The 21988-nt window shown below is 34.4% G+C and overlaps 1 protein-coding gene across 1 annotated transcript; it reads right to left on the bottom strand.

The window, feature by feature from the left end:
* Nucleotides 1–4142: 4142 nt before the first annotated feature.
* Nucleotides 4143–4649, bottom strand: LOC131036117 (secreted RxLR effector protein 161-like). Its single transcript, XM_057967932.2, has one exon. It carries the CDS (start codon nt 4647–4649, stop codon nt 4143–4145), a length of 507 nt encoding a protein of 168 aa, XP_057823915.2.
* Nucleotides 4650–21988: the final 17339 nt, after the last annotated feature.

Here is a 21988-nt window from a genome sequence, read left to right as displayed (position 1 = left end):
CATATATAGGGTCAAATCAATATAGAAGTGATTTGATAAATGCCCGTGTGATATTAGATTAGAGATTGTTAAGTTGTATATTTATATTATTATTTAATTAAATCTAATATCAAATATTAGTGAAATCAATTCTTCTATATTGATTCCACCATATATATAGCCATAGGCAAGCATATTGGTAGATAGCTATGAAATTGTGAAATTTGTGGGCGACAACTATCGCTGCTTTTGGTATTATTATTATTACTTTTTTGTCATTCATGGCGACTTTACCGAATTTTTAGCGACACTACTAGTCAAGATTCTTTCTGTCTTTCCAGTTGTCATATATCGATTTAATTTATTAGTACATAGAAATTTAAAAGCTTGCAGATATTGAGTTTAGTAAGCGTAAACTTCATTCTTGGTCATCATGGAAGGAGATAGAGTGATTCATCCTCAAATTAAGTTGAATGCCCAGCGATGAAATCTCTGTTAGAATATTGAGGTTACACAATTGTTGTTGTTTCTGATTTATATTGTGTGTAATTTTTTGCATTAGTGATTCATAATCAAGATGATAGAAATTAATGATATAAGACTTTCATAATTCATTATTTGTTAGATGCTGCTTTTGGATGAGACTGCAATCTTTTTTTATCAACGCTTTGGATCACACCCAGTGATCCATCATTAGGATGATAGAAAGCTCATGGAGTAGAAAGATAGATTGTTGCAGATCTCTGAAAATTAAAAAGACTTGATTCAAGGGGGTGGGAAGATGTTGCACACTTAACGAGGAGACACCCAAGGAGGTTAAAAAATATCATTCAATAACACCTCATCCACTATGCTGACATCACGAGTGGTCTTGGATAAACGAGTTACTTTCACACAAGGCCCTCGTGTGTTCACTCTTGCTTGTCTTGATTTCTTGATGTAATAATAGAAATAATATTATATGTTTGCTTAATTTTATCTTTCTTTGACTATTATGTATATATAGATTAGTTTGGGGTTATATTTTAAAATATTAAAAAATCAATTTAATACCAAACTCTTGTAAAATTTTCTTAAAAATTAAATGAATTTATGTTTGGGATGTATTGGAAATATTTGTAATAAAAAGTGAAAGGGAGGTTTATGAAAGAGTCTTTATGAGCATATTGTAAGAAACAACAATGTTAAAACCAAACTATAAGATTTACAAGTTCAAAATTAGCAAAAGCAAGCCCAAGCCATGACAAGATTTACAAAGAACAAAATTGAGCCAAAGGACGATTGAGGGTAGAGAAGAATTCACATAAAATAGAGTTGATTGAGAGCCACTACAAGTTCTCATTCCTCCTTTAGGAAGTTAAGGTGCTTATCCATAAAGTGTGTATTTGTCCTAATCATTTCCTTTATTTGTCATGTTGTTCTAGAGTTGGGAGTGACCTATTCTAAAGTAGAGATCGATTTCAATCTCTCCTATAAATTTTTATTGGTATCAACACTATTTTGCATGATAGTTTTCCTAAGGTTAGCAAATCTCAGCCAATCTCCTTAGATTAGTATAATATCCACCAAAATTTTCACTAATGATTCAATCTTTCCCCCCATCCAACCTTTTAACTACGTACAACCTACCCGTTTCTTCCATTTCTTCCTAATTTTTGTAATAAAGTTTTTCTTATTCAATAGATTTGCTTTTAAATTCAATTTGTTAATCTCAATGAAGAACCACTTAAGGATCTTTTGGTGAACAACTTCATTATAGTTTTGTTTGCAAGAAAATTCACCACAAAAATATCAACTCACAAAGCAAAAGGATTAGTGTACAAGCCTTTCACTTTTAGAATCTTGGCACCCACATCAAGTCATTGCTCATAGTCAATTTTCTTTCCCTATTGGGTTGACTACTCTGTACTCCTTGCATGTTACCACCCACAACAAAGCCATTGTCAAAGTTTGCAACATAAGCTCTTGCAAGATCAAGCAACAAATAAGAATACCTTTCACAAATGAGAGCTACAAGAAAAGATTTGTTATATTCCTCATAAACAAAAGTACAAAATGAATGAAAAAAGCGAGAAGGCTTGCTTTATAGAAAAGGTAAAAGAAAACTTAATTTATAATTAGGGAACTAAAAAAACTCCAAAGAGGATTAAGTTAGAGAATGCCATGTGTCTTGATCATATGACTTGAGACAACCTAATGTATAATCATATAGTAAAGTACTCCCAAGTTCAACTTTAGTTTAATAAAGTAATAAGTGACCTAAGTTATTAATAATTGATTAATTAATTAATTTGGTGATTACCTAATTGGTCCAAGACCCCCCTCCCCTTAAGATGAAATTAAGGAGAATCTGAAACCCTAATGATGAATGCATGACTACATGGATGGATTGGTCCCAACAAGGCCCGATGAGATACCCATGTACAAACAAATGAATCTCTTATAAGTGAAGAAAAGGAGAAAACATCATGGGAAAAAAACTCCTCTCTAAAAGAGAGAATACAATAAATGCATTAGTGAAAGGAGGATAGGACTTGATGTGACCCCCCAAGGACTGCTTCTGGACAAGTACAATAGATGCCCCCCCCCCACAAGAGAGAGGAAAACGAGGATAGGAATCCCCCAATAAAGAAGTAGCTCCTATGTCAATGATGAAAGCTTGAAAATAGGTCAAGATCCACTGTCTTCAAACAACCTTTCTCCCCTTAGGAATAAACAAATTCATTGGAGATTAGAGAATCCATTTCCATAAATTGGAAGAATTAGGAAACCAAATCCAAATGATGGGTGCCTTTGAAAATTGCTCATGTGTCACTTTGTCCCCAAAGGATAATGATGCCACAAACCAATTAGGCACATACTCAATCAATGTAGAAGGTGACAATCCATGACTATATGAAAAATAATGTAGAACAAGCTCTATGGGCAATGAAGATGGGCCGACAACATCAATGAGACAGTCAACAAAGTGGAGATAAATGTCCTCAATATAATTATTTAGATTTGCAATTTGAGACTCCACAAACAAGGATGATGTCTATGGGGAATAAATTGAAGATGATGGGCTAATGACAATGTTGTAGATATCAACACATATGAGACGAATGTCCTCAAAATAATCCTCCAAATTTGCAATATGAGATTCCACACAATGAGGATGATATTTGTGCAAGATACAAATCCTAATTACTTGTTTGGAAGATGAATGTCCTCTTGCATTGAATTAATGGGGGCCATACATGTTGCAATGCCAAGTTGATCAAGGACAATAGAAGATGTAGATGGGGTGTCAATATGAAGAGTTAGAATTGAGAGATGAGCCTCTAATCTATTAGAACACAAGGTCTATGATCAAATCAAACATCTCAAAAGTACCATGATGATAGGGTTATATAACTAGCATGTGCAAGGGGAATGAGAAAATTTGTTGCAAGCTCTTCTAGAAATGGAGAGATATGAGGATCTCCATAGATCTCCAAAAGGCGATTCTAAAGTGTGTGGGGATATTCTATGCCTGATAAAGCACGTAGTGTTAAAATCAACACTAGAAAAAATCTATTACAACATGGTCAATGATGATCCTCCAAGAATAGCTATCCCTTCCTGTGATTGGTTTAGGGATGAATCCATCTAGATAAGGCAAAAAATCAAGCCACTTGAGATGTGTCCGGATGCCCTTTTGGCAAGACTCATCATTACCCTTTTGTCAGGATGACAACATAAGGATGAATAAAAAACCCATGATACCTCTTCAAATAAAAAAATTAGAGAGCAATACCACAAGTTTTACGTAGCAATTAGAGATTATAACTGCTGTTTTATTCACACATAAAGCTGAAAGCTGATAAAGCAAAACAGAAGAAATAATGATAAATCATGATCTCTCAAACCCATCATTCGATTTTATCTTCAATCTCCCCCTGAATGATCAATGGAGGTGAGTCCCATATGGTTTTAGAAGGCAATAAAACTTGTGGTTGGAAGAGCTTTAGTAAAAATATCAGCAACTTGTTCAGATGAAGGACATAATTGCAACTCCACTTGTCCATCTTGAACCAAGTCACGAATGTAATGATGATGGATCTCTATGTGCTTCGTTCTGACATGAAACACATGATTCTTTGTCATGGCAATAACGCTATTGTTATCACAATAAATGGTGGTTAGATGCTCCGGAACCAAGTATAGAATATCCTTCTTATCCATACTCCTTGAGAACTTGCTGATGATGCTGCCATGTATTCTGCTTCTATTGAAGAAAGAGCCACTGTTGCCTGTTTCTTACTACTCCGGGATACAACTCCATAGCCAAATGAAAACACATAACCAAATGATGATTTCCTATCATCCATTGAACCGACCCAATCTGAATCTGTGTAACCAACTACTTCAAACTTGTCAGTGGGAGAATACTGAATGCCAAAAGTCTGTGTACCACTCACATACCTCAAAATTCTTTTAGCAGTCCGCCAATGTGACTCATGTGGATCTTGCATGAATCGAGAGACGAGGCTCACAACATACATAATATCAGGTCTCATGGTTGTGAGGTACATGAGGCTGCCAACCAAACTCCTATACCGAGTTGCATCAACCTTGGGACTAGCATCTTCCTTGGTTAGTTTTTCACCAAGGGCTACGGGGGTTGCAAATGCTTTGCATGCCACCATATTAAACTTCTTCAATAAACTTCTTCAATAAATCAACTATACACTTGGATTGAGAAATAAATATACCTTCTGATGTTTGTTGTACTTCCACACAAAGAAAATAGTGCATAAATCTTAGATCTGACATTTCAAACTCTTGTTTCATTTATGCTTGAAACTTCTCCATGAGGGATTTGCTATTACCTGTATAAATCAAATCATCAACATAGAGGCAAACTATGAGAATATCATTACCAATACGTTGAACATATAAGGTAGGCTCTGAGTGGCTTCCGTTGAATCCTTTCTTCATGAAATAACTGTCAATTCTAGTATACCAAGCATGAGGAGCTTTCTTCAACCCATAAAGGGCTTTCTTCAACTTGTAGACTAAGTGTCCTTTTTCTGGAACTTCATAACCCAAAGGTTGTTCCACATAAACTTCCTCATCTATGTAACCATTAAGGAATGTTGATTTCATATCCATATGAAATATTGACCACTTGTATTGTGCTGCAATAGCCAATATAATCTTAACTGTATTAAGATGAGCCACTGGAGCAAAAGTTTTTGCATAATCCACTCCAGGACTTTGCGCAAACCCTTTGGCAACTAGTCTTGCCTTATGGCGTTCTACTGAACCATCTACATGATATTTGACTTTGTAAATCCATTTCACACCAATCACATTCTTACCTTTGGGAAGTGAAACTAATTCCCAAGTATTATTCTTATGAATTAAATTCATTTCATTATTCATAGCATTAACCCATACGGGTTCTTTCACTACTTCTTCATACACAAATGGTTCATCTTTAATTGTACTAAACAAAGCAAAATTAACAACTGGATTTATATTGGTACTCCTATGATAAACATCAACCAAAGTTCATACCTTTCGTGGAAAGAATGTTGGAGGTGATGGTGGAAGTGAATCTTCACCTGAGTTTGTGCTACTTGAAGAACTAGGTGAGCTTGGAGGACTGGAACTAGAGATTTAACTTCCACTTGAGCTTGTGGGGAGAGGAGGAGGAACACTGTTATCTTCCATGTTTATGATTATTGATGGATTTTTCTGCACATCATCTTTCCACTACCATACTCCCCCTTCATCAAAAATCACATCCCGACTAACTATCCATTGCCTTGTCTCAGGATTATAGAATCTGTACCCTTTAGTTGCAGTAGAGTAGCCCACAAATATAGTAAGTTGGGATTTGACACCCAACTTCTTTCGCTTTTGATCTAGAATAAGCACATATGCCAAGCATCCAAAGATGCGAAGATGAGCCACTAAAGGCTTGTGACCACTCCAGGCTTCCTTTGGAGTTAGATTTTGAACTGCTTTCATGGAACTACGATTGAGAATATATACTGTAGTGGCAACTGCTTCTCCCCAAAAACTATTTGGAAGATTTTTTGTTTGCAACTTGCTTCCTGCCATTTTTATAATTGTACGGTTCTTTCTTTCAGCAATACCATAGTAAGCTGTCTCTGGATGCCATTCTTAGCACAAAAAACAACAAACTCATTAGAAGTAAACTCTCCCATCTATTTTGAGTATCTTGACAGGATACCCACTTTGTTTTTCAGCCAGTGCTTTAAAATTCTTGAAGCATGCAAAGGCTTCATATTTTTGCTTCAAAAAATAAACCCAAGTGTGGCGAGAGTAATCATCAATGAATGTAAAAAAATAAAGGTTCTTACCCAATGATGGCTCTTGCATATCACCACAGATGTCGGCATGCACAAGCTCTAGAGGAGATTTGGCCACGGGAAAATTGTCTTGGTGATGCTTGCCAAGTGCACACCTTGAACAAACTTCTTCTTCTGCCTTGATTGGAGGAAGACCTCACACCATATTTTTTTTATTCAACAAAGTTAGCCCTTGAAAATTCAGATGACCATATCGTTGATGCCATAACAAGAATCATCTATGGTTGATTTTAGTGCATGCAACTTACAAGAAACCAATTTGAGAGGAAACAATCTATTCTCTGTCATATAAGTCTTTGCTACAAGATGATGATTATTAGATTTATCAAAAATTTTGCAACAGCTATCTTCAAATACAACTTTATAGTTCTTTTCTAGAAGTTGCTCTATACTCAAAAGACTATGCTGTAATTCTAGCACCAAGAAAGTATTATGGATATTTGTAGTGTCTCCTTGCTTAGTCTTGACTGCAAGGGTACCTTATCCCATTACATCAACCTTCTTATCATCTCCAATTTTAACTTTACTCCTCATTGAATTATCTAATTTGACAAAGAAATCAAATTTACCTATCATGTGATTTGAACAACCGCTAACCAAGAACCAGACATCCTCTTGGGGTTCTTTTGCCAAATTGCATGCAAAGAATGTAGAATTCTTTGCGTCAGAAGACTCTTCTGCATAACTAGCTCTTGACTCAGATTCATAGTGCCCATATCTTTCACAATATCTGCACTGTATACTCCTATCAATAGAACTTCGTCCTCTTCCTTTGTTATTACCAGAAGATTCACCTTGAAATTTAGCAGTATGAGAGGGAGGAGATTTGGATTTTTCCTCAATATTCATAGAATACTAGAAAGCTTGAACAAAACTTTCCATAGAATGTTGCATGCGCTCTTCATGAGACTGCGAAGAATTAATTAATTATGCAACTTTGAAAGTAGTTAGATCTTTACTTTCTTCAATAGCAATTACTACTGGATCAAATTTAAAGGAAGAGACCTCAAATTTTTTTCTACAATCTTCTGATCTGATATAGTTTCACCTTGAGTCCTAAGATGGTATTGGATGATTCACAATACCTTGAGTCCCTGTAATAAATTCATGAATAGACTTAGATTCTTTCATCTTCAAATTTTTAAACGTTTCAAAATTTTTGAAGTCTTACCGATTTGATTTTATCTGTACCTTGGCATGTAGTTTGTAGAGCCTCCCATGCATCCTTTGATTTTGTCAGACTGACAATTTGAGGAAAAATTGAAACATCCAAGGCAGATTGAATGGTGAAAAGAGCTTTGTTATCCTTCTTTCTATCTTCTTTCAACTGATTTTTCTATTGTGGTGTCCATATATTGAATGTATTCTGATCAACAAGTTCTGTGTATCCACCTTCCACAAATTCCCAAAGATCTTGGGATAAAAGTAAGATCTTCATCTTGATACTCCAATAATCATAGTTTTCTCCAGTAAACAATAGAAGCTGAAATGTTAAATCTTTTCCATTAGCCATCTAGAAATAACTGTTGTTCTAACCTTCAACCTGCACAATGATAACTCTTGCAACCTTCTCTGACATCAAATGAAATAAGTATAAAATTGAAAAGACAGAAAAACAAAGAAAAGAAGAAAACTGTAAATTATTTCAAAGAACACATATTGAGATTGTAAAACTTATATAAAAAATAGTTACAATAAGCTGTCTTTTATAGACAAGAAGAACTTCTCCAAAGAAGATGAGAAGAAAGAAAAAAACATAGAAAAAACAATAAATCTATCTAAAACAAGATTTACGTAGCAATTAGAGATTACAACTGCTATTTTATTCACACATAAAGCTGAAAGAGGATAAAGCAAAAAAGAAGAAATCATGATAAATCGTATCTCTCCAACCCAATCATTCGATCTTATCTTCAATCTCCTCCCCCCCCAGACTTCTTTATATTCTCTCCACCCTTCTTCCTCCATTCTCCACCTTCTCTTCTCCTCCCAGCCTTCCAAATCCTTTCCTCCGCTACCTCTCTTCTGCTTCCTGTCTTCTAACTCCGTCTCTTCCCTTCCTCTACCAGCCATACTCTCCAGCCGCTCCACTCACCTGCGGCCTTGCTTCCTCCGTGCACGTTGAGTCCCCTATTGCTGCAGCCACCTACCACCTTTCTCCTCCATACTTCGTTTCCTGCCTCCTGTCTCTCTCCGCAGCTCCCTCTCCTATTTCCGCTTCTTACTACACCTCCTTTCTCCGTCCTCTTTTTTTTTATCTCCATCTCTACCGCCACCAACCTTCATACAACCTCCTTTCTCAGCATTCTATCTTCCTCCGCCAGGCATACTCTCCTATTGCTCCATCCACCTTACTCCACCTCCATGCACGTCGACTCCTATTGCTGTACTCACCTAGTGCCTTGCTCCTCCACCCCTGACACCTCCCTCCTTGCCGATCATATGCAAACTCCGCTCCTACCATCCTCCATTGCCTTCTCTGCTGGATTTGCCAAGTCTCCCCTCCATCGACCACCATAGCGACCAACCACCGACCAACGAACCAATCATCCGCTACGAGGGACCAAGCTCAGCGGGGATTTGAACATAGGACCGTTGGGATAAAATGGTTCGCAGACACCGCTGCGTTGCGGGCTCATGCCCCAAAATGTCTAATTAATTAATCAATATGTGAAAACACAAAAATATAAATAAAATGTACTTGGGATTTATTTTAGAAAAGACCACGTATGTATGTGAAGAGCTTTGAAATACCTTTCCATCATTGCAAGAATCATAAAAATTGAAAATTGTGGCAAAAAGTTGAGTTGGGAAGCAAAAAAGAAAAGATATGCATTTTTTTATAAGAATGTAAAATACCAACAGACAAATATTAAGATAACACCTACACAATAGAATGGGGCTTGAAACCAACTTTCCGATGAAATTTCGTTCGCCCAATTTTAACACCATATGCAAAAGTTATGATCAATTTACCAAATCAAGTCAAGAAAGCCAAAAAAGGGCACCTAGATGGAACATTCTACCTGACAAAATATTCTCTTGGTGGCCAAGGGTAGAATATTCTTTGAGCAATTGTGTCAGAGATGGTATAGATCCCTACAACTATATGAATATTTCTTTTGCAAAACGTGCCCTAAGAAAATGCCAAGTGCTCAGATTTTGGCAAATAAACAATTGATTCTTAGGTTTTTCGCCGCTCTAGATGCAATGGTGATGTCTATTTGCTTCAAGATGCATCAATTTTTTTTTGTCGAAGCTAAAGTAATGGACTTAATTGGTGGACATAATTCTTCATTTTAGTCCATAATCTAGTTATAACTTTACATGAAATAGAACTATCAATATATAATTTGAGAAGAGCTTCATTTTATTTTGTTAGGACTAGGCCATATAACAAATTAGTAAGCAAGAATGAGTCATAGTAAATAAATACTTTGAATTGAATGCTTCTCTTAGTGGGTATTGATTGTAAAGGAATTGTTTGGGGAAGAAGGGCCCTAAAAAAAGTCTTTGAATTAAATGCATCTCTATGGGTAGTAATTGAAGAGGAATTGTTTGGGGAAGAAGGGCCCTAGAAAAAAGTTATGTACTCACATAAAAATTTCACACCAAATATATTTTAGAAAACAAAACTATATATATATTACACTTCAATCCCATCTAAAAGTGGTGTATGTAGGTAGTCTAATGAATGGAGGTTCTTAATGTGTAGGTGTTCAAGTATAGGGTAGGGAAAATATCCAAGAAATGAATTATCAATTTAAATATCTATATTAAATTAGTTACTCAAAAAAATTAGTCAATTACAATTAAGGATGAAATCATTAAGATAAATATAAGATAAATTATATTTGGTGTTGACTCAAAACAATCTCTGATGGATTGCTGGACTCCTCAAGGATTTATACTCATGAAAGATGATGACCTCAATAGGAGTTTGTAGTTTTTAGTGAGAAACTTAGGGCGTAGTTTGTCCCAATGAGTTAAGTCTCTAACTAGAGCATGTACCTATTCTATATAGATAGATTCATATCTTGTTTGGATAGATGCTTATCTTTGATGGATAAAGGAATACTTGTCCTATATGGATATATGCCTTACTCATATGGTTAGATTCTTGTCTTGAATGGAGAAATGCCTCTCGTATGGATAACATTTGAGTATACAAATGAATGTACATTTGACAACTTGTCTAAAAGAAAAAAAGAAAAAAAGTGGCACTTCTGGGTACAATTGTTGGGTCATTACAAATTAGCTTTTTAGAGATATCCAACTCAAATACCCTCATCTTGACTACTATAGAATTCTAGTTCCTCAAAATTTACACTGAAAGCTTGGTCTCAAATCTATTAACCATTTCCATGTACTTAATGAATCCTCTCCTTTTGAGAATACATTGAACATTAATGTCTATTTAAATAAAAAATTCACATGAAAATGACTCCACCTAGTTACGATCCCTTTCTATGACAACAAATAACTTTTTAAGCCATCAATTTTGTCCCCTATCAGCACCACTCCATGCAAGGTCCATATCTACAATGCAAAAAAAAAATAGTTTTACTTTCACATTGCTTCCACCAAAATATCAATTGAAGCTTCTCAATTCACATAGAACCATTTTCATTATGTATTTTATTGAACAAATTAGCTCTCTTCTAATAAAGGTGGGTGCATCCACCAACAATAAGACTAAGATGCATAGGGAGTCACTTGTAATATGATCTATTGTCTAACTAGGGGTTTGAGATTTTAAGAGACAGTTAACCATGTTTAAAGAGTACCTAGGTTTTTAGCAAGGACAATCCTAAAAATATGTTGTTGAAGCTTCTATAAAATGATGAGATTGAACTCCTAGATTGATAGAGGAAGACCCAATCACTCACACAGTGGTTTTTGATTATTGCTCCTCCCACTAAAGGTATTTAGTTACCTTTGGAGGCTCCGTCAAAGTTCAAATTTTACCATAATGGATAGGGGTTGGCCCTATGAACCTAGGAACAATGAATAAAAGTCTTTTGTAGAGTAAGCCCAATGTCAATTCTCAAATCCCAATAGCCAAAATCTTACAAATCGCTCAGGAGATCAAATCGGTCCCAAATAAAAAATCATGTTACACAAAGCTAATAAGTTCTCTTTGATTGCTAATAAAATTTTTGGGATGAAAGCTTTCTATTTGTGAAAGAAATATAAGTAGATAGTGAATAAAATATGTTCATCATTTGTTGAAGAAGCAATATCTAAGAAGATGGAACTTTGATTTGGAGGTTGCTGCTTCCTAAAGGAGAGATTGGTGTCTCTTGCTAAGTTGGTGCTTAATTGTGGGAGTTGGTGCCTATTAATTGTGGGGATTGGTGTCTCTAGTAGGTTGGTTCCTACGAAACTTGTAAGAGAGTTTTATATGAGAAATATATTATCATGGTTTTCTCTCATAAGGGTTTCCACGTAAACCTTCAGTTCTTATTGTGTTGCATAATTGTTAGATCTCATGTGAATAATGCTATGCAATTGATATTATTATGGTTGTTAGTTTGAAAAAGTAAAAATTATGTTATACTTATTCACCCTCCTCTTATAAGTGTGTGCCCATCAATTGGTATCAAAGCCAGTTTCTTTGAAGTATAACTTAATTGCTAGAAGGAAGATCTTAAGAGCACACATGTCAATAGAAATAAGAATTAGCATATTGGAAAGTGACAAAGACCTTGTGAGAAAAAGAAAAGAGAGATGAATTTAGAAGAAGAAAATGAGAAAGATGAAGTAGAAGTAGATTTAGAAGAGGAACTTATTTATGTCGAAGTAAAATAAAGAGACTTAATAATTTGAAGCAAAAACTATAGCTTCAAGAAGACTATGAATTGAAGGTTAAAATATCACAAATTCTTAAAGAGTCTAAAGAGATGATCATCAATCTAAAAATTCAAATTGAAGAAGGGAAAAAATAATTGAAGAAGAAGAGAGAATCCAATTGAAGAAAAAAGGTATAAAGTTTTGACAAATTAGAATTTGAAATGGTTTCCTTGACGAAGGAATTGGAGAAAATAACTACTTAGTTGAACACAAGTTTGAAATTTGAGAAAAACACTAAGGTCTTGAATAATATTACAAATGAGCAAAGGGCACCATCTATAAAGACGAACCTTGTATATGGAGAAAATCAAATGACCAACAAAGAAGAACCGAAGAGTTATGTTAAAACCCTAAAAATCTATATCAAAAGTGAAAGTAGTAAGAAGAAGGAAAATCAAGCTCCATTGAAAACAAGCACTCCTACAAGAGTTTACAAGGAAAAATTTAGAAAGTCCTTTCCTCCAAGAAAAGCACATGAGACTAGGTTCCAACCCTCCTTTGGGTATTGCTTTTTGCAATCAATTTTTAATAAAGAAAGATATCATTGGGCAAGCACAATATATAATGATGGTTTGAATAAGAATATAAGTCCTTATGGATAAAATAGGAACTATTATTCCTTTGCTATATGTTAAAAATGTAACAATTATGGACACACATCACACTATTGTCAAAGTGGTTTTGTGATTCCAAATAGAAAAACAAGAAAGTGGATGCATACAAAAGAAAACAAACAAAAGTTTGGAGGAGGAAGAAAAAACAAGATAATGAGAAGAAAGAAAAATCCGTGCTTGTGCAAATTGCATTTTTTGCACTAGAGATAGCACTAATTTCATAAGGAGAAGAACAATTAAGGGGGAGCTAATCATTTAATTATCTTTTAGCTCGATGGAGAAGACAACTCAAAGGAATCTTTTTCCTAAAGAGTATTCTTGTATATGCATTTGAAATTTTTTCTAGAACACACAAGCATGTGTTGGCATAAGAAAATAAAATTGATAGTGGAAAGTTGGATGGTTGTGTTGGTGCTTATGTTTGACTTCCCATTAAAGGAGTTGATATTGTTTTAATAAGAATCTCTTTACCATTGGTGTAAAATAAGGAGAGTTACAACAACAAAGAGTTATTGGAAAAGTGAAAATGATGCCACAGATGCCAAGATGAAGTATTACATAAAGGGGGAGTTTTCTTTGTGAAAGTACAAAACTTCCCTTTGCCATTAATTTCAAAGGGGGAGAGTTATAGAAAGAGAGACAATTAGAGAAAGGAAGAGGATTATGTTCATTCTACATTCATAGATGGTTTGATTGAAAGCTTGACATCAATGATAAAGGGGGAGATTGTTAGATTATTTTTTATAGATATCAAAGTTTATTGTCATTGATGTCAAAGGTATGTGAATGAAATAAATAATGGCCAAAATCCACTGATTGTAGTCCAAAATCCGAATATGAAATTAGTTTTAGGTCTCCTCATTCAAGGAAAGCTTATTAACTTCATATTGACATTATTTTCAAGATAATTTTTTATTTATGTTGACCAACTCCTTTTACCCTTAGCACCTAAGTCTTATGGAAAATAAATTTAATCTATATCCTATTTGGGCCAACTTGCATGCTTGGTGTCCAAGACAAAGCCATTTAATGTTCATGCTAGCCAACTTAAATGTGATATTATTGATTTTTTTTAGAACTCTCAAGTCATATAGAATACAACATTTATGGGCCACTATGGTGAGTATATGTGAAGTGATTTCTAATATGAAGTAGACAGTGGTCAATGCTTAACACGACAACAATTACTAAAGATAACAAATCAATAAGGCAACACTTATGTTTAACAAGACAATGATTCATTAATTAAAAGGTGCCATGATTCTTGAGAAGGCATGTCCATTGTGAAGAATGGTGTCTCTCAGAAGGTAATCACATTCCTTCAAGAGAATTATGAAGGTATAAAAGGAATATAAAGTACTGTGACAAATCTGTGTTTTAATGAAACATCATAAAAAAAATGAGTAGATCTAGTGTAGAAATGAAGACATATCAACAAAGAAGAATAAATACTATTTCAATAAAAAAATACATGTAAGAGATTTGCAAGTAGAAACTATGATAAATCTATTGATTTAAAAGAGGAATTATGAGCACTTGTGCAACATATTTAAGGAAAAATTATGAAAAGATGGGAGGCAGATTTAAGGCAAAAATATGAGCATATGTGAGGTAGATTTACAAGCACTTTTAAGGCATATTTATGAGCATATGTGAGGTAGATTTTACAAGCAGTTTTCAAGCAGAATTACATGCAGATTTGTGAAGAGAACATATGCAAATTTGTGAAGGAAATATAATCATATTTGTGAATAAAATATGTTCATCATTCATTGAAGAAGCAACATCTAAGAAGGTGGAACTTTGATTTTGGGAGTTGGTGCTTCCTAAAGGAGAGATTGGTGTCTTTTGCCAAGTTGGTGCTTAGCTATGGAGATTTATGCCCACGAATAATGGGGATTAGAATCTCCCATAGGTTGGTGCCTATGAAATTTGTAAGACAATTTTATATAACAATATTTTGCCTTGGTTTTCTCTCATAAAGGTTTGCACATAAATCTTGTGTTCTCGTGTTCCATAGTTGTTAAATCCTACGTGAATTTGATTTATATTTTGGAATTGATATTATATGAATAGTGAGTTTTTTTTGGTTTTCTCTAATAATTTCCATACACCATTGAAATTGTTTTTTATTTTACCACAACTTTTCATTATTTGTTTCATTTAACCTATCTAAGTCAACGAGCAATTATGACGTATTCAACATCATTACAAATTAGTTTTATAAAATGAAACCTAAAAAATCAAAAGACAAGTTTAGCAAAAATATATTGAATTTACTTATTCTTCCCACCTTTTAACTCCTAAAAATATTTTCTTTTAAAATTGAAAGAAATGGTAGAAACAATTTATATTCAAATACTTTTCCCAGATTTCCCTTTTTAGTAACACTGGAAAAAGAAAACATACTATGGATGAGATCTAAAAAATTAAAGATTGCCATGACCTAACACCAAGCTTTAATTACTTGGATTATCTATATACGTTTTCTTTGTCCAAGCCTTTCATCATGAGATTTTGATATGACTTATACAAAATAGAGGTGGTTTCACCAATTACTATCAAGTTTGAGAAAACTTTACTAATCTCAACATAAAGAATTATAATTTTTTTGTCTTATATTAATACAAATTCAACAAACATTTAAAAATTAAATAAAATGAAAAAGCTTCAATGTCCACGTTCCTTATGCTCTTAAAATATACTAAAAATAAAATTAAAATAAATAACCTTTCAACTTTCATTCTCATATACATAATTCAAAATAAACAAAACCAATTTACTTTAAATGATATCTTTTTTCTTATCATTTCTACTATTACTATTAAAACTAAAATTTAAAATAATTGTAATAAAAAGATAAAACATAGATTATAGAGAATTTTGTTTAAAACCATATCCGTTAAATTTACCATCTAAAACAAAGCATATTTTCTTTTTAAAAGTAAAAGAGAAACCTAAATTATGAAGGATATTCCTTTCTAGTCATTAAAAAAAAAGGGGGTAACACGATAACTTAAGATTGATATAAATAAGTGACGTGAAAACAATTCAACATTGGACAAAGTATTGCATTACTATCCTTTCTTATTTATACCCATCAAATTCTTTTAAAAAAATTCTATTAAATTTATTATACCTTTGAAGAAAAGAACATAAACAAGAAGATTTTATTGGGCAAACTAAGGATCTCATTACCCAATTCAAAAGTGAGAGAAATATACCTTCTCCAAATCAAGAAGAATGTGGAACATTATATCACTCCCATATTACACATTGGGTTGCCACCTATGTATATCCCTTCTTTTTCTAAAGGGAAATGGTCAATTACTAAAGCCAACTGGTACCTCTTATTGTGAATACTTTAAACTTTTTTTCCTTTGTTTGATATTTTAATATTAAAAATATTGCATATTTAGTATTTTCACATTTGTTTTGTTTTCATATTTTTATTTTAAAAAGGTATATAAATGATATTATTGAGTGCGAGTGTCTAATTTGATTTTCATGTCTATTTTAAAGATTGGTTCTATTTTTTTTTTCTCTTTTTCTCTCTCTAGTTACATAAATTTCCCTTTGACTTTTGAAATTTAAATTCAAATCAAGGGTTAGCTTTACCTTTATTTTTTATTGTTGTATATCAATCCAAGGCATGAAAGTGTTTCATTTGACTCTTGATGTTGTATTTAAAGGGAAAAACCCTAGTTCATTTTAGAAATCATCTAATCATCTAGATCAGATGGATCTTAAAGTTGTTATTTATTGTCTGCACACATTATCAGTTGAATAATTATCAAAGAATCTACATTGTGCAAGCATCTAGGGCATATTGCATGTTTAAGAGCATTGTCCTGAACGTCTTATCTAATTGTTCAATTAGTATCCTTACATAGTTTGACACAAGGGAGTAGACCATTAGAATTAGTTCATCAATTTTTATGCTTGGAGAAAAACTAAGGACATTAAGGTGAGCTAAAAGAAATGTTCTAGAAAAAATTAGAGATAAAAATGTAGGTTGAGATTAGATCCGATCTCACAAGAGCACTTTTGATGGCAAGCCTCACTGGTCACTTAATCAAATTCACTCTTCAAACATAGTTCGATCAACTCTCTTATTTTATATCAATAACTAGAACAAGGAACTTACAACAAAAATATTTAAAACAAATTCACTCTTCAAACACTATTCAATCAACTCTCTTATTTTAGACCAATAACTAGAACAAGAAACTTACAACAAAATTATTTAAACCAAATAAAGAACAATCTAATTCTCTACAATTTCAAACACATTAAGAGAGAGACAGAGACATGAAGAATTTCAAATCAAAACTCTAATATTGATTTGTGATAGGATGACAAACAATTATCCATAGTAATGACCAAACAATTACAGAGATTCCTCCTTCAACACATTGACAGTGTTCAACATTTGTCTTTCACAAACATCTAGGATTTTGATTCATCTGTTCCCTTCAACCAACATTTTCTCTGTGTAGGCTTCAGTGTTTTCATTCACCGTCCAACCGTTGCTCTTCTTATTAACCTCCTTCATATATGTTTTGCCAGTCTCTCCCGTTGTCCAACGGTCTACCAACTTGTGCTCTTTCGAATCCTCCCTAGAATGGTCAAGTTCCATCCCATTAATTGCGTAACTGTCAATGCAAACCAACAACTAGGACTGTCGAGTTTGCAGAGCATAACGTCCAAGCAGAGGCAAAAAGTTCCTATCACTCGGGCGGCAGGAGGTAGAAAGTTTCCTTGCTTTTTGTTTGCCAAGGCGACATGAGTAACTGGAGAATTGATATATGTTGCAACAGAAGAAAGAAGAACACCCAACATCGAACAACCCAACAAAACCAAACCACAACCAAAATATCAACAATAAATATAAAATCAAAAATTGCAAGAGTAGAATGCCCCTGCATGAGACTCGTTGGGTGGAATGAATTCATGAGCTCCTACTCATGAGATCTGCCACTGAATGAACTAGTTTACTGATCTCATCCTTTGTGAGCCAAGAAGCATCTTCAACGGAATGATTGCTCCAATTAACGAGATACTAAAAAATACTCATGCCTACGGGTCTTCTTCAACAACTTCTTATCCAAAATGCATTCAATTTGTGGTGGAGCAGAGACTGTGGTAGGCTACTTCCCCAAGGATGACATTGCTGTCTCAATCCCATCCTCTTCTACATCCCCCTTATATGGATACAGATCTGCTACATTGAAAATGGGAGATGTATTTAGATCTGTAGGCAAAGAAATCTCATAAGCATTGGCATAAAATTTCCTAAGGACTTGGCAGGGACCAACTTTATTCATTTTAAATTTATTGTATGTTCCTGTATGAAACCTCTCCTTATGAAGATGAGCCAACACAAGATCTCCAACCTGAAATTACAATTGTCTCTGCTTTTGATCAACATACTTTTTGTAGTATTGATTGTTGTCTTCTATGTTCTGTTTCACCTTCTCTTGAATATCAATAATGGATTGGGAAAAGTCCTCCCTATTTGCACTCCTCTTCTCCATACCAACAAGATCACAAAGCTCAAAGACACCCCTTGGGTGCATACCATACACCACATAGAAAGGATTGAAACCTGTACTTTTATTTGGTGAATCATTATAGACAATTTTTTCTTGTGCCAACATGAGATCCCAACTTCCAGGTGAACCACCAACGAGACATCTTAACAAATTGCCAAGGCTTCTATTGATAACTTAAGTCTAACCATTTGTTTCTGGATGATATGCAGAACTAAAATTCAATTTTGTGCCCAATTTCCTCCATAAGGTCCTCCAAAAATGACCCACAAACTTTGTATCCCAATCAGAAATTATACTCCTTGGAATTCCATGTAACCTTACAACTTCTTTAAAGAACAAATTAGCAATGTTAGTGGCATCACTAGTCTTATTACATGGTATGAAATGCACCATTTTCAAAAATCTATCTACCAGTACAAAGATTAAATCGTTTCCCCTTTGTGTATGAGGCAAACCCAACACAAAATCCATACTTACTGAATCCCAAGGTTTGACTGGAATGGCTGGTAAAGCCCAACATTTTGGCTTCTCCCCGTAGCAAGTTGACAAATTCTGCACTTTTCCACATACTTTCTCACATCTGCATGCATTTTAGGCCAAAAATAATGAGTACTCAATTGCAAATAAGTTTTATCCTGCCCAAAGTGACTAGCAAGACTATCACTATGTTTTTCCTTCAATAAATTATCCCTCATGGATACACAACTTGTTCCCCTTGAATAGAAAACCTTCTTGAATCATGTAGTCCATCCAAGACTCTCTATTCCTGCAAATAGGATCAAGGCAAGCTTCATATGCTTCCTTAAAGTCAACATCCTCTATATATAATTCCTTCAAGCTTTCAAAACCCACACTATTAGTTTGTATCTCACATAGCAACAAATTCTTCCTACTTAAAGCATCCACAACTTTATTCATTTGAGCACTCTTATGTTTCAAAACAAAATTAAAACTCTGAAGATACTCAACCCATTTAGCATGCCTCTAATTTAATTTCTATTGGCTATTAATGAATTACAAATCATGGTTATTTGTTTACACAATAAACTCCTTAGGTAGTAAATAATGTCTCCACTTCTTAAGAGATTGGACCAAAACATAGAATTCCAAATCATAAGAATAATACTTCCTCTTAGCTTCATTAAGCTTCTCACTAAAATATGCAACCAGTTTACCTTCTTGGCTTAGGATTGCCCCAATTGATAACCCAATAACATCATCACATTCTACTTGAAACACCTTGTCAAAATTAGGCAAAGCAAGAATGAGCTTCTCACTTACCTTCTTCTTAAGAAATCTGATTTGTTTTTTAGCCTTCTTAGTCCATAAAAATTGTCTTTTACTCCCTTTTATGGTCTCAAGTATAGGTGCCCTTACATGACTGAAATTTCGTATAAACTTCCTATAAAAACTAGAAAGACCATGGAAGTTTCTTACCTCCATTACACTTCTTGGTGTTGGCCAATCAAGGTTGGTCTGAACCTTCTCCTTATCCATATTTAGTCCATCTTGCGACACCACAAAGCCCAAATAAATCAGCTCAGTCTACATAAACACACATTTCTTCAAGTTAATTTGCAATTTTTCTTCATGTAATCTTTGCAATACCATCCTCAAATGTTCTATATGCTCCTCCTTAGACCTGCTAAACACCAAAATGTCATCCAAACATACAATTACAAATTTACGAAGGAATGGTTTCAAAACCTCATTCATTAGTCTCATAAATGTGCTAGGGGCATTAGACAATCCAAAAGGAATAACTAGCCATTCATACAACCCATCACTAGTCTTAAATGTTGTCTTCTATTCATCCCCCGATCTGATTCTTATTTGATGTTAGTCACTTTTCAAATCTATCTTGGAAAAATACCTGGAGCCACTCAAACAATCCATGATATCCTCTATTCTTGGTATGAGAAATTGATACCTTATAGTAATCTTGTTAATAACCCTTGAGTTAGTGCACACGCACCATTTCCCTCCCTTATTTGGAACTAGCACAATAAGAACAACACATGGACTTAGGCTCTCCCTTATCAATCCCTTCTTCAAAAGGTTTTCCACTTGCTTCCTTATTTCTTCATTCTCCATAGGTGTTAACCTATAAGTAGCTTTGTTAGGAAGGCCGACCCCCAAAATTAAATTCATATGATGACTAATGCTCCTCATAGGAGGCAATTCACTAGGAAAATCAGATGCAATAATATCCTTATGTTCATTCAAAATATCTTGCACTTCAATAAGCAAATCATAAACTCTTGAAGAAAACAAAACACTTCTAGGTTTGAGAGCCAAATCATAACCAATTTCTTCATTCTTTAAATCATGCAAAAACTCCTTACCACTTACCATCATCACCTTATTGTTGCTGCCCTCTTCTTTCTCTTTTATTGGCATCAAGGTGTTCTTCTCTTCATCCTTTTCAATGGTATATATGTTCTCCCTTCCATAATGCACTGCTTTCCTGTCAAATTGCCAAGGTCTTCCAAGCAATACATGACACACATCCTGTTGGCAATATGGATGAATTGATTATGTGTTGCATTGATGTTTTGTTATTAATGTCAACACTAGTTGTTATGGTTGGTTACCGACATACAGGTTTTGGTTACTAGTAGAAGATCTAGTGTTACCGGTAGAAGGGACTATCTGTTGGACACTTCCAACATGTTTGGATCAATGGAGTATGCTTGGTTTTATGTGTTACATGCTTCTGGAGTATGTTTTGGTTAGTTGGTATTAACTTGGTAATCGGATCCTATCATACACTTTTGTAAACCCTTACCGGCATGGGTTTAAGGTTTAACCGACAAAGCTTTCATTGAGAAATCTTGACAAAATGCTAAGTGGTGTTGGTGCGGCTTCTAGATGGAATTCAAGATGCAGATGGTGATCCCTGATCGTGCCTCAATTGTTTGAAGACATTGCTTTGGCGTGGTGGACCCAGATTAGGTCCGGTGCCTATCTAGCTTATGGACCAGTATCATGTTAACATGTTCTCTACACGTTACTGGGATGATTTATGGATTGGTTATTGTTGTTTTGGTCTTAAGATGACATGGCATATCATTGTAATATGGATGTATGTAATGATCTTATTGTAATATCTTTTAGGTGGCCGACCTAATTGGTTTAGGCCTTAGGGTTTGTTTAATTGATGTAAGATCTTATTGTAGATCATGAGTATGGTAAGGGAATGGAAATGTAATGTTCGTGGACATGGAATGCAATATAATATGCAAAGGAGATTTGGTCGATCATAGGTGATCGAATTGGGTTTAAGGAAGAGGTCAAAGGCCTCTGGTATTGAGCTTCACCGAGACTGTAATCAGGCATGGTAGATGCTATATGTGGTAGTTCATTATTCTAGATTGTTGTCCATTTATCTTGAGGTGGTTATAACCTCTCTGTAGTCAGTGAGACTTTTTTGTAATGAACAATACACTCTAGGAAGTGTGCCTTCCTGCATGTGTATGCCCCTTATTGTATCACATACTTTCTGCAAAATTATCATCTGACTGTGGGTAGGCTTCCCACCATGGTTTTTCCCTTTCTGGTTTTTTCACGTACAAATCATGGTGTTATGTGGTATGGTTGCATTGTGTTAATTCTCTGTTTC

Source organism: Cryptomeria japonica, chromosome 4 (assembly GCF_030272615.1).
Source record: "Cryptomeria japonica chromosome 4, Sugi_1.0, whole genome shotgun sequence".
NCBI classification, from domain to species: Eukaryota; Viridiplantae; Streptophyta; class Pinopsida; order Cupressales; family Cupressaceae; genus Cryptomeria; species Cryptomeria japonica.
This window is presented reverse-complemented; position numbering and strand designations above follow the sequence as displayed.